This window comes from Salvelinus alpinus, chromosome 23 (assembly GCF_045679555.1).
Source record: "Salvelinus alpinus chromosome 23, SLU_Salpinus.1, whole genome shotgun sequence".
In the NCBI taxonomy this organism is placed as follows: Eukaryota; Metazoa; Chordata; class Actinopteri; order Salmoniformes; family Salmonidae; genus Salvelinus; species Salvelinus alpinus.
This window is the reverse complement of record NC_092108.1, coordinates 5299603-5312102: the sequence shown is the minus strand read 5'-3', so window position 1 is coordinate 5312102 and position 12500 is coordinate 5299603. Positions and strand designations below refer to the sequence as shown.

Genomic DNA, 12500 nt, shown 5'->3' with positions numbered 1-12500 from the left:
GTTTACTGTTAGTTTACAGGCCTATTTGAGATAGAAGGTTTACTATTAGTTTACAGGCCTATTTGAGAGACCTTGAAACCAAATTCAACCGCTATGGATGGAATGAAACAGGATGTTTTCAGCAGTGAACCGTGGGGCTTAGAGACAGGGATTTAGTTGTGAACTACCTTATTCTCTGAAAGTATTCAGATCCTTTGACTTTTCCCACATTACGTTACAGCTGTACTCTAAAATTGATTAAATAGTTTTTTTCCCCCTCGTCAATCTACAGCCAATACTCCAAAATAACAAAGCAAAAACAGTTATTTTTTTATACATTTTTGCTAATTTATAAAATATAATAAGGGGAAATATCACATTAACATAAGTATTCAGACCCTTTACTCAGTCAGTACTTTGTTAAAGCACCTTTGGCAGCGATTACAGCCTCGAGTCTTCTGGGGTATGACGCTACAAGCTTGGCACACGTGTATTTGGGGAGTTTCTCCCATTCTTCTCTGCAGATCCTCTCAAGCTCAATCAAGTTGGATGGGGAGCGTTGCTGCACAGCTATTTTCAGGTTTCTCCAGAGATGTTCGATTGGGTTCAAGTCCGGACTTTGGCTGGGCCACTCAAGGACATTCAGAGACTTGTCCTGAAGCCACTCCTGTGTTGTCTTGGCTGTGTGCTTAGGGTCGTTGTCCTGTTGGAAGGTGAACCTTTGCCCCAGTCTGAGTTCCTGAGCGCTCTGGAGCAGGTTTGCATCAAGGATCTCTCTGTACTTTGCTCTGTTCATCTTTGCCTTGATCCTTACTAGTCTCGCAGTCCCTGACGCTGACACCACCATGCTTCACCGTAGGGATGGTGCAAGGTTACCAACAGACGTGACGCTTGGCATTCAGTCCAAAGAGTTTACTCTTGGTTTTTCATCAGATCAGTTTCATTAGGTGCCTTTTGGCAAACTCCAAGTGGGCTGTCATGAGCCTTTTCCTGAGAAGTGGCTTCCGTCTGGCCACTCTAAAATAAAGGCCTCATTGGTGAAGTGCTGCAGAGATGGTTGTCCTTCTGGAAGTTTCTCCCATCTCCACAGAGGAACTCCAGAGCTCTGTCAGAGTGACCATCAGGTTCTTGGTCGCCTCCCTGACCAAGGCCCTTCTCCCCCGATTGCTCAGTTCGGTCGGGCAGCCAGCTCTAGGAAGAGTCTTGATGATTCCAAACTTCTTCAATTTAAGAATGATGGAGGCTACTGTGTTCTTGGGGACCTTCAATGCTGCAGAAAGTTGTTGGTACCCTTCCCCAAATCTGTGCCTCGACACAATCCTGTATCGGAGCTCTACGGACAATTCCTTCGACTTCATAGCTTGGTTTTTGTTCTGACATGCACTGTCAACTGTGCAACCTTATATAGACCGGTGTGTCTTTTCAAATCATATCCAATCTATTGAATTTACCACAGGTGGACTCCAATCAAGTTGTAGAAACATCTCAAGGATGACCAATGGAAACATGATGCATGTCACGCCCTGGCCTTAGTATTCTTTGTTTTCTTTATGTTTTTTAGTTAGGTCAGGGTGTGACATGGGGAATGTATGTGTTTTTGTAGTGTCTAGTGTAGTTGTCTAGTTATGTCTATGGCTGCCTAGATTGGTTCTCAATTAGAGGCAGCTGTGGTTCATTGTCTCTGATTGAGAGCCATATTTAAGGCAGTCATAGGCATTGGGGTTTTGTGGGTAATTGTCTGTGTCTATGTTGCATGTTTGCACTTAGTCTTTGATAGCTTCACGTTCGTCTGTTTGTTGTTTTGTTTCGTTGTCCTTCTTCTAATAAAAAGAAGATGTATTTTCCACACGCTGCGCCTTGGTTCTCTCTCTCTCCCATTGACGATCGTGACAATGCACCTGAGCTCAATTTTAAGTCTCATAGCAAAGGGTCTGAATACTTATGTAAATAAAGTATTTCTGTTTTGTATTTTTTTTTATAAATTAGAATAAATGTCTGAAAACGCTAAATGTTTTCGCTTTTGTCATTATGGGGTATTGTGTGTAGATTAATGAGGATTTATTCATTTTAATCCATTTTAGATTAAGGCTGTAACGTAACAAAATGTGGAAAATGTCAAAGGGGGTCTGAATACATTCCCGAAAGCCACTGTATATACACTATTAAAAGGTTATTAAAAGGTTATTAAAAGGTTATTAAAAATGTTAGGGATATGTCTTCCTGAAACGCAGTACGGCCAGTTAAACAGAACATGGACAAGCCCTATTAGACCCGATCGATGTAGATGGATCTACTAGTCAATCCACTATTACACCATCGCCACTTAGGACCACTTGGGATTTCACCTAGTTTAGGAATATAGCTAGGCATATTAGTAATAAGTAACAGTAGGAGATGTCTACTAATGTCTCCGTATGTTGTTGTATAGGAGAGGTCACCCATAAACCTGTTGTTGTATAGGAGAGGTCACCCATAAGCCTGGTGTTGTATAGGAGAGGTCACCCGTAAGCATGTTGTTGTATAGGAGAGGTCACCCGTAAGCCTGTTGTTGTATAGGAGAGTTCACCCGTAAGCCTGTTGTTGTATAGGAGAGGTCACCCATAGGCCTGTTGTTGTATAGGAGAGATCACCCATAACCCTGTTGTTGTATAGGAGAGGTCACCCATAAGCCTGTTTGTGTAGTTGTTAATGTTGTCTTGTTGTTGTTGTATAGAAGAGTTCACCCATAAGCCTGTTGTTGTATAGGAGAGGGCACCCGTAAGCCTGTTTGTGTAGTTGTTAATGTTGTCTTGTTGTTGTTGTATAGAGGAGGTCACCCATAAGCATGTTGTTGTATAGGAGAGATCACCCGTAAGCCTGTTGTTGTATAGGAGAGGTCACCCATAAGCCTGTTGTTCTATAGGAGAGGGCACCCGTAAGCCTGTTTGTGTAGTTGTTAATGTTGTCTTGTTGTTGTTGTATAGAGGAGGTCACCCATAAGCATGTTGTTGTATAGGAGAGATCACCCGTAAGCCTGTTGTTGTATAGGAGAGGTCACCCATAAGCCTGTTGTTGTATAGGATAGGTCACCCGTAAGCATGTTGTTGTATAGGAGAGGTCACCCATAAGCCCGTTGTTGTATAGGAGAAGTCACCCATAAGCCTGTTGTTGTATAGGAGAGTTCACCCATAAGCATGTTGCTGTATAGGAGAGGTCACCCATAAGCCTGTTGTTGTATGGGAGAGGTCACCCATAAGCATGTTGTTGTATAGGAGAGGTCACCCATAAGCCTGTTTGTGTAGTTGTTAATGTTGTATTGTTGTTGTTGTATAGGAGAGGTCACCCGTAAGCCTGTTGTTGTATAGGAGAGGACACCCGTAAGCCTGTTGTTGTATAGGAGAGGTCACCCGTAAGCATGTTGCTGTATAGGAGAGGTCACCCGTAAGCCCGTTGTTGTATAGGAGAGGTCACCCGTAAGCCTGTTGTTGTATAGGAGAGGTCACCCGTAAGCATGTTGTTGTATAGGAGAGATCACCCGTAAGCCTGTTGTTGTATAGGAGAGGTCACCCATAAGCCTGTTGTTGTATAGGATAGGTCACCCGTAAGCATGTTGTTGTATAGGAGAGGTCACCCATGAGCCTGTTGTTGTATAGGAGAGGTCACCCATAAGCATGTTGTTGTATAGGAGAGGTCACCCGTAAGCCTGTTGTTGTATAGGAGAGGTCACACGTAAGCCTGTTTGTGTAGTTGTTAACGTTGTCTTGTTGTTGGTGTATAGGAGAGGCCACCCATAAGCCTGACGCAGTGGAGCCGGAGAAACAGACAGACAACACAGTGAAGATAACCGGCGTCATCGCTGGCATCCTCCTCTTCGTCATCATCTTCCTCGGAGTCATCCTCCTCCTGAAGAAAAGGTCAGACATTTAGTAGAAGTCAGACATTTTGTAGAAGTTATATATTTTGTGTAAAGATGTGTTGCTATGTGTTTCTCTATGTTATGTGTCCTATATATTTAATATATTGCCACTCTATGTTGATGTTATGTCACGTCTACAAACACTGTTACACAGTGAGACAAGCCGTAGAAGACACACATTTACAACATGGGGTACATTTGGACAGCTTGGTCGTTTACAATTGTAATCTGGAAGAAGTTATTTTTTATATTTTTTATTTATTTTTACGAGTCTCTTCCACTCGTTTCCCCTGTTTTCTCTAAAGCACAGCAGGGTTGTCAGCGCAAAACGTAAATAATGAATTTGATGATGTTGATACGCTACATTACGTCTGTTTACAGCTGTGAGAAACAGTTTGCTGTGAAAGATGAATGTCTCCACGGCCCAATCATACAAGACGCACCACCCCGTTCAATGACACTGGGTTGGAGACGGGAGGAAAAGGGAAAATATTTTGGAGGACTATAGAAGGGAAGATTAGAGAATAGGAGATAAGAAGGAAATAATGATGACAGGCTGAAAGAGAGAAGGGGAAGGAAGAGAGGGAGGAGAGAGAGAGGGAATAGAGAGGGGGGTAGAAGAGAAAGAGAGAGAGAGGAGAGAGAGAGGGAATAGAGAGGGGGTAGAAGAGAAAGAGAGAGGGAGGAGAGAGAGAGGGGGGTAGAAGAGAAAGAGAGAGAGAGGAGAGAGAGAGAGTGAATAGAGAGGGGGGTAGAGGAGAAAGAGAGAGAGAGGAGAGAGAGAGGGGGGTAGAAGAGAAAGTGAGAGAGAACAGAGAGGAGAAAGAGAGTAAATAGAGAGCCTTCCTATAACCATGTATTGTAGCTTCAGGCTGAGTTTACATTAGCCCCAGCCCCTGTTCTCCAAGGAGGGGGGATACAGGGGGGGAGGGGGGATACAGGGGGGGGAGGGGTGAGATACGGGCCTATTTTCCCGCTGTAACTTTAAGTTTGAGGAGTTAGTTAAGGTAATGGAGGTGGTAGTGGTAGATACTAGTTCCTTGGTAATGGAGGTGGGAGTGGTAGACGCTAGTTCCTTGGTAACGGAGGTGGGAGTGGTAGACGCTAGTTCCTTGGTAATGGAGGTGGGAGTGGTAGATACTAGTTCCTTGGTAATGGAGGTGGGAGTGGTAGATACTAGTTCCTTGGTAACGGAGGTGGGAGTGGTAGATACTAGTTCCTTGGTAATGGAGGTGGGAGTGGTAGATGCTAGTTCCTTGGTAATGGAGGTGGGAGTGGGAGTGGTAGATACCAGTTCCTTGGTAATGGAGGTGGGAGTGGTAGATACTAGTTCCTTGGTAATGGAGGTGGGAGTGGTAGATACTAGTTCCTTGGTAATGGAGGTGGGAGTGGGAGTGGTAGATACTAGTTCCTTGGTAACGGAGGTGGGAGTGGTAGATACTAGTTCCTTGGTAACGGAGGTGGGAGTGGTAGATGCTAGTTCCTTGGTAATGGAGGTGGAGGTGGGAGTGGTAGATACTAGTTCCTTGGTAACGGAGGTGGGAGTGGTAGATACTAGTTCCTTGGTAATGGAGGTGGAGGTGGTAGATGCTAGTTCCTTGGTAATGGAGGTGGAGGTGGGAGTGGTAGATGCTAGTTCCTTGGTAATGGAGGTGGGAGTGGTAGATACTAGTTCCTTGGTAACGGAGGTGGGAGTGGTAGATGCTAGTTCCTTGGTAATGGAGGTGGGAGTGGTCGATACCAGTTCCTTGGTAACGGAGGTGGGAGTGGTAGATACTAGTTCCTTGGTAATGGAGGTGGAGGTGGTAGATACTAGTTCCTTGGTAATGGAGGTGGAGGTGGGAGTGGTAGATGCTAGTTCCTTGGTAATGGAGGTGGGAGTGGTAGATACTAGTTCCTTGGTAACGGAGGTGGGAGTGGTAGATGCTAGTTCCTTGGTAATGGAGGTGGGAGTGGTCGATACCAGTTCCTTGGTAATGGAGGTGGGAGGGGTTGATGCTAGTTCCTTGGTAATGGAGGTGGGAGTGGTCAATACCAGTTCCTTGGTAACGGAGATGGGAGTGGTAGATGCTAGTTCCTTGGTAATGGAGGTGGGAGTGGTAGATACTAGTTCCTTGGTAATGGAGGTGGGAGTGGTAGATACTAGTTCCTTGGTAATGGAGGTGGGAGTGGTAGATGCTAGTTCCTTGGTAATGGAGGTGGGAGTGGTAGCTGCTAGTTCCTTGGTAATGGAGGTGGGAGTGGTAGATGCTAGTTCCTTGGTAATGGAGGAGGGAGAGGTAGATGCTAGTTCCTTGGTAATGGAGGTGGGAGTGGTAGATACTAGTTCCTTGGTAACGGAGGTGGGAGTGGTAGATACTAGTTCCTTGGTAATGGAGGTGGGAGTGGTAGATGCTAGTTCCTTGGTAATGGAGGTGGGAGTGGTAGATACTAGTTCCTTGGTAATGGAGGTGGGAGTGGTAGATACTAGTTCCTTGGTAACGGAGGTGGGAGTGGTTGATGCTAGTTCCTTGGTAATGGAGGTGGAGGTGGGAGTGGTAGATGCTAGTTCCTTGGTAATGGAGGTGGGAGTGGTAGATACTAGTTCCTTGGTAATGGAGGTGGAGGTGGGAGTGGTAGATGCTAGTTCCTTGGTAATGGAGGTGGGAGTGGTAGATACTAGTTCTTTGGTAATGGAGGTGGGTGTGGTAGATACTAGTTCCTTGGTAATGGAGGTGGGTGTGGTAGATACTAGTTCCTTGGTAATGGAGGTGGAGGTGGGAGTGGTAGATGCTAGTTCCTTGGTAATGGAGGTGGGAGTGGTAGATACTAGTTCCTTGGTAATGGAGGTGGGAGTGGTAGATGCTAGTTCCTTGGTAATGGAGGTGGGAGTGGTAGATGCTAGTTCCTTGGTAATGGAGGTGGGAGTGGTAGATACTAGTTCCTTGGTAATGGAGGTGGGAGAGGTATATACCAGTTCCTTGGTAATGGAGGTGGAGGTGGGAGTGGTAGATACTAGTTCCTTGGTAATGGAGGTGGGAGTGGTAGATACCAGTTCCTTGGTAATGGAGGTGGGAGTGGTAGATACCAGTTCCTTGGTAATGGAGGTGGGAGTGGTAGATACTAGTTCCTTGGTAATGGAGGTGGGAGTGGTAGATACTAGTTCCTTGGTAATGGAGGTGGGAGTGGTAGATACCAGTTCCTTGGTAATTGAGGTGGGAGTGTTAGATACTAGTTCCTTGGTAATGGCGTTGGGAGTGGTAGATACTAGTTCCTTGGTAATGGAGGTGGGAGGGGGAGTGGTAGATACCAGTTCCTTGGTAATGGAGGTGGGAGTGTTAGATACTAGCTCCTTGGTAATAGCGTTGGGAGTGGTAGATACTAGTTCCTTTGTAACAGGAGGTGGGAGTGGCAGATGCTAGTTCCTTGGTAATGGAGGTGGGAGTGGTAGATACCAGTTCCTTGGTAATGGAGGTGGGAGTGTTAGATGCTAGTTCCTTGGTAACAGAGGTGGGAGTGGTAGATGCTAGTTCCTTGGTAATGGAGGTGGGAGTGGTAGATACTAGTTCCTTGGTAATGGAGGTGGGAGTGGTAGATACCAGTTCCTTGGTAATGGAGGTGGGAGTGGTAGATACTAGTTCCTTGGTAATTTAGGTGGGAGTGGTAGATACTAGTTCCTTGGTAACGGAGGTGGGAGTGGTAGACGCTAGTTCCTTGGTAATGGAGGTGGGAGTGGTAGATACTAGTTCCTTGGTAATGGAGGTGGGAGTGGTAGATGCTAGTTCCTTGGTAATGGAGGTGGAGGTGGGAGTGTTAGATACTAGTTCCTTGGTAATTTAGGTGGGAGTTGTAGATGCTAGTTCCTTGGTAATGGAGGTGGAGGTGGTAGATGCTATTTCCTTGGTAATGGAGGTGGGAGTGGTAGATACTAGTTCCTTGGTAATGGAGGTGGGAGTGGTAGATACCAGTTCCTTGGTAATGGAGGTGGGAGTGGTAGATACCAGTTCCTTGGTAACAGAGATGGGAGTGGTAGATGCTAGTTCCTTGGTAATGGAGGTGGAGGTGGGAGTGGTAGATGCTAGTTCCTTGGTAATGGAGGTGGGAGTGGTAGATTCTAGTTCCTTGGTAATGGAGGTGGAGGTGGTAGATGCTAGTTCCTTGGTAATGGAGGTGGGAGTGGTAGATACTAGTTCCTTGGTAATGGAGGTGGGAGTGGTAGATACCAGTTCCTTGGTAATGGAGGTGGGAGTGGTAGATACCAGTTCCTTGGTAATGGAGGTGGGAGTGGTAGATACCAGTTCCTTGGTAACAGAGGTGGGAGTGGTAGATGCTAGTTCCTTGGTATTGGAGGTGGAGGTGGGAGTGGTAGATGCTAGTTCCTTGGTAATGGGGGTGGGAGTGGTAGATGCTAGTTCCTTGGTAATGGAGGTGGGAGTGGTAGATACTAGTTCCTTGGTAATGGAGGTGGGTGTGGTAGATACTAGTTCCTTGGTAACGGAGGTGGGAGCGGTAGATGCTAGTTCCTTGGTAATGGAGGTGGGAGTGGTCGATACCAGTTCCTTGGTAATGGAGGTGGGAGGGGTTGATGCTAGTTCCTTGGTAATGGAGGTGGGAGTGGTCAATACCAGTTCCTTGGTAACGGAGGTGGGAGTGGTAGATGCTAGTTCCTTGGTAATGGAGGTGGGAGTGGTAGATACTAGTTCCTTGGTAATGGAGGTGGGAGTGGTAGATACTAGTTCCTTGGTAATGTAGGTGGGAGTGGTAGATGCTAGTTCCTTGGTAATGGAGGTGGGAGTGGTAGATGCTAGTTCCTTGGTAATGGAGGTGGGAGTGGTAGATGCTAGTTCCTTGGTAATGGAGGAGGGAGAGGTAGATGCTAGTTCCTTGGTAATGGAGGTGGGAGTGGTAGATACCAGTTCCTTGGTAATGGAGGTGGGAGTGGTAGATGCTAGTTCCTTGGTAACAGAGGTGGGAGTGGTAGATGCTAGTTCCTTGGTAATGGAGGTGGGAGTGGTAGATACTAGTTCCTTGGTAATGGAGGTGGGAGTGGTAGATACCAGTTCCTTGGTAATGGAGGTGGGAGTGGTAGATACTAGTTCCTTGGTAATTTAGGTGGGAGTGGTAGATACTAGTTCCTTGGTAACGGAGGTGGGAGTGGTAGACGCTAGTTCCTTGGTAATGGAGGTGGGAGTGGTAGATACTATTTCCTTGGTAATGGAGGTGGGAGTGGTAGATGCTAGTTCCTTGGTAATGGAGGTGGAGGTGGGAGTGTTAGATACTAGTTCCTTGGTAATTTAGGTGGGAGTTGTAGATGCTAGTTCCTTGGTAATGGAGGTGGAGGTGGTAGATGCTATTTCCTTGGTAATGGAGGTGGGAGTGGTAGATACTAGTTCCTTGGTAATGGAGGTGGGAGTGGTAGATACCAGTTCCTTGGTAATGGAGGTGGGAGTGGTAGATACCAGTTCCTTGGTAACAGAGATGGGAGTGGTAGATGCTAGTTCCTTGGTAATGGAGGTGGAGGTGGGAGTGGTAGATGCTAGTTCCTTGGTAATGGAGGTGGGAGTGGTAGATTCTAGTTCCTTGGTAATGGAGGTGGAGGTGGTAGATGCTAGTTCCTTGGTAATGGAGGTGGGAGTGGTAGATACTAGTTCCTTGGTAATGGAGGTGGGAGTGGTAGATACCAGTTCCTTGGTAATGGAGGTGGGAGTGGTAGATACCAGTTCCTTGGTAATGGAGGTGGGAGTGGTAGATACCAGTTCCTTGGTAACAGAGGTGGGAGTGGTAGATGCTAGTTCCTTGGTATTGGAGGTGGAGGTGGGAGTGGTAGATGCTAGTTCCTTGGTAATGGAGGTGGGAGTGGTAGATGCTAGTTCCTTGGTAATGGAGGTGGGAGTGGTAGATACTAGTTCCTTGGTAATGGAGGTGGGTGTGGTAGATACTAGTTCCTTGGTAACGGAGGTGGGAGCGGTAGATGCTAGTTCCTTGGTAATGGAGGTGGGAGTGGTCGATACCAGTTCCTTGGTAATGGAGGTGGGAGGGGTTGATGCTAGTTCCTTGGTAATGGAGGTGGGAGTGGTCAATACCAGTTCCTTGGTAACGGAGGTGGGAGTGGTAGATGCTAGTTCCTTGGTAATGGAGGTGGGAGTGGTAGATACTAGTTCCTTGGTAATGGAGGTGGGAGTGGTAGATACTAGTTCCTTGGTAATGTAGGTGGGAGTGGTAGATGCTAGTTCCTTGGTAATGGAGGTGGGAGTGGTAGATGCTAGTTCCTTGGTAATGGAGGTGGGAGTGGTAGATGCTAGTTCCTTGGTAATGGAGGAGGGAGAGGTAGATGCTAGTTCCTTGGTAATGGAGGTGGGAGTGGTAGATACTAGTTCCTTGGTAACGGAGGTGGGAGTGGTTGATGCTAGTTCCTTGGTAATGGAGGTGGAGGTGGTAGATACTAGTTCCTTGGTAATGGAGGTGGGAGTGGTAGATGCTAGTTCCTTGGTAATGGAGGTGGGAGTGGTAGATACTAGTTCCTTGGTAACAGAGGTGGGAGTGGTAGATGCTAGTTCCTTGGTAATGGAGGTGGGAGTGGTAGATGCTAGTTCCTTGGTAATGGAGGTGGGAGTGGTAGATACTAGTTCCTTGGTAATGGAGGTGGGTGTGGTAGATACTAGTTCCTTGGTAATGGAGGTGGAGGTGGGAGTGGTAGATGCTAGTTCCTTGGTAATGGAGGTGGGAGTGGTAGATACTAGTTCCTTGGTAATGGAGGTGGGAGTGGTAGATGCTAGTTCCTTGGTAATGGAGGTGGGAGTGGTAGATGCTAGTTCCTTGGTAATGGAGGTGGGAGTGGTAGATACTAGTTCCTTGGTAATGGAGGTGGGAGAGGTAGATACCAGTTCCTTGGTAATGGAGGTGGAGGTGGGAGTGGTAGATACTAGTTCCTTGGTAATGGAGGTGGGAGTGGTAGATACCAGTTCCTTGGTAATGGAGGTGGGAGTGGTAGATACCAGTTCCTTGGTAATGGAGGTGGGAGTGGTAGATACTAGTTCCTTGGTAATGGAGGTGGGAGTGGTAGATACTAGTCCCTTGGTAATGGAGGTGGGAGTGGTAGATACCAGTTCCTTGGTAATTGAGGTGGGAGTGTTAGATACTAGTTCCTTGGTAATGGCGTTGGGAGTGGTAGATACTAGTTCCTTGGTAATGGAGGTGGGAGTGGGAGTGGTAGATACCAGTTCCTTGGTAATGGAGGTGGGAGTGTTAGATACTAGTTCCTTGGTAATAGCGTTGGGAGTGGTAGATACTAGTTCCTTTGTAACAGGAGGTGGGAGTGGCAGATGCTAGTTCCTTGGTAATGGAGGTGGGAGTGGTAGATACCAGTTCCTTGGTAATGGAGGTGGGAGTGATAGATGATAGTTCCTTGGTAACAGAGGTGGGAGTGGTAGATGCTAGTTCCTTGGTAATGGAGGTGGGAGTGGTAGATACTAGTTCCTTGGTAATGGAGGTGGGAGTGGTAGATACCAGTTCCTTGGTAATGGAGGTGGGAGTGGTAGATACTAGTTCCTTGGTAATTTAGGTGGGAGTGGTAGATACTAGTTCCTTGGTAACGGAGGTGGGAGTGGTAGACGCTAGTTCCTTGGTAATGGAGGTGGGAGTGGTAGATACTAGTTCCTTGGTAATGGAGGTGGGAGTGGTAGATGCTAGTTCCTTGGTAATGGAGGTGGAGTTGGGAGTGTTAGATACTAGTTCCTTGGTAATTTAGGTGGGAGTTGTAGATGCTAGTTCCTTGGTAATGGAGGTGGAGGTGGTAGATGCTATTTCCTTGGTAATGGAGGTGGGAGTGGTAGATACTAGTTCCTTGGTAATGGAGGTGGGAGTGGTAGATACCAGTTCCTTGGTAATGGAGGTGGGAGTGGTAGATACCAGTTCCTTGGTAATGGAGGTGGGATTGGTAGATACCAGTTCCTTGGTAACAGAGATGGGAGTGGTAGATGCTAGTTCCTTGGTAATGGAGGTGGAGGTGGGAGTGGTAGATGCTAGTTCCTTGGTAATGGAGGTGGGAGTGGTAGATTCTAGTTCCTTGGTAATGGAGGTGGAGGTGGTAGATGCTAGTTCCTTGGTAATGGAGGTGGGAGTGGTAGATACTAGTTCCTTGGTAATGGAGGTGGGAGTGGTAGATACCAGTTCCTTGGTAATGGAGGTGGGAGTGGTAGATACCAGTTCCTTGGTAATGGAGGTGGGAGTGGTAGATACCAGTTCCTTGGTAACAGAGGTGGGAGTGGTAGATGCTAGTTCCTTGGTATTGGAGGTGGAGGTGGGAGTGGTAGATGCTAGTTCCTTGGTAATGGAGGTGGGAGTGGTAGATGCTAGTTCCTTGGTAATGGAGGTGGGAGTGGTAGATACTAGTTCCTTGGTAATGGAGGTGGGTGTGGTAGATACTAGTTCCTTGGTAATGGAGGTGGGAGTGGTAGATACTAGTTCCTTGGTAACAGAGGTGGGAGTGGTAGATGCTAGTTCCTTGGTAATGGAGGTGGGAGTGGTAGATGCTAGTTCCTTGGTAATGGAGGTGGGAGTGGTAGATACTAGTTCCTTGGTAATGGAGGTGGGTGTGGTAGATACTAGTTCCTTGGTAATGGAGGTGGAGGTGGGAGTGGTAGATGCT

General features: G+C 47.0%; 1 protein-coding gene across 1 annotated transcript in view; it reads left to right on the top strand.

Moving 5' to 3' along the window:
• LOC139551373 (receptor-type tyrosine-protein phosphatase mu-like) overlaps positions 1-12500 on the top strand; it is a 565336-nt gene that overhangs the window by 372619 nt on the left and 180217 nt on the right. Inside the window, exon 14 of the mRNA XM_071362858.1 lies at positions 3737-3872. Coding sequence (XP_071218959.1) covers positions 3737-3872 — 136 coding nt within the window. The remainder of the gene's footprint in view (positions 1-3736; positions 3873-12500) is intronic.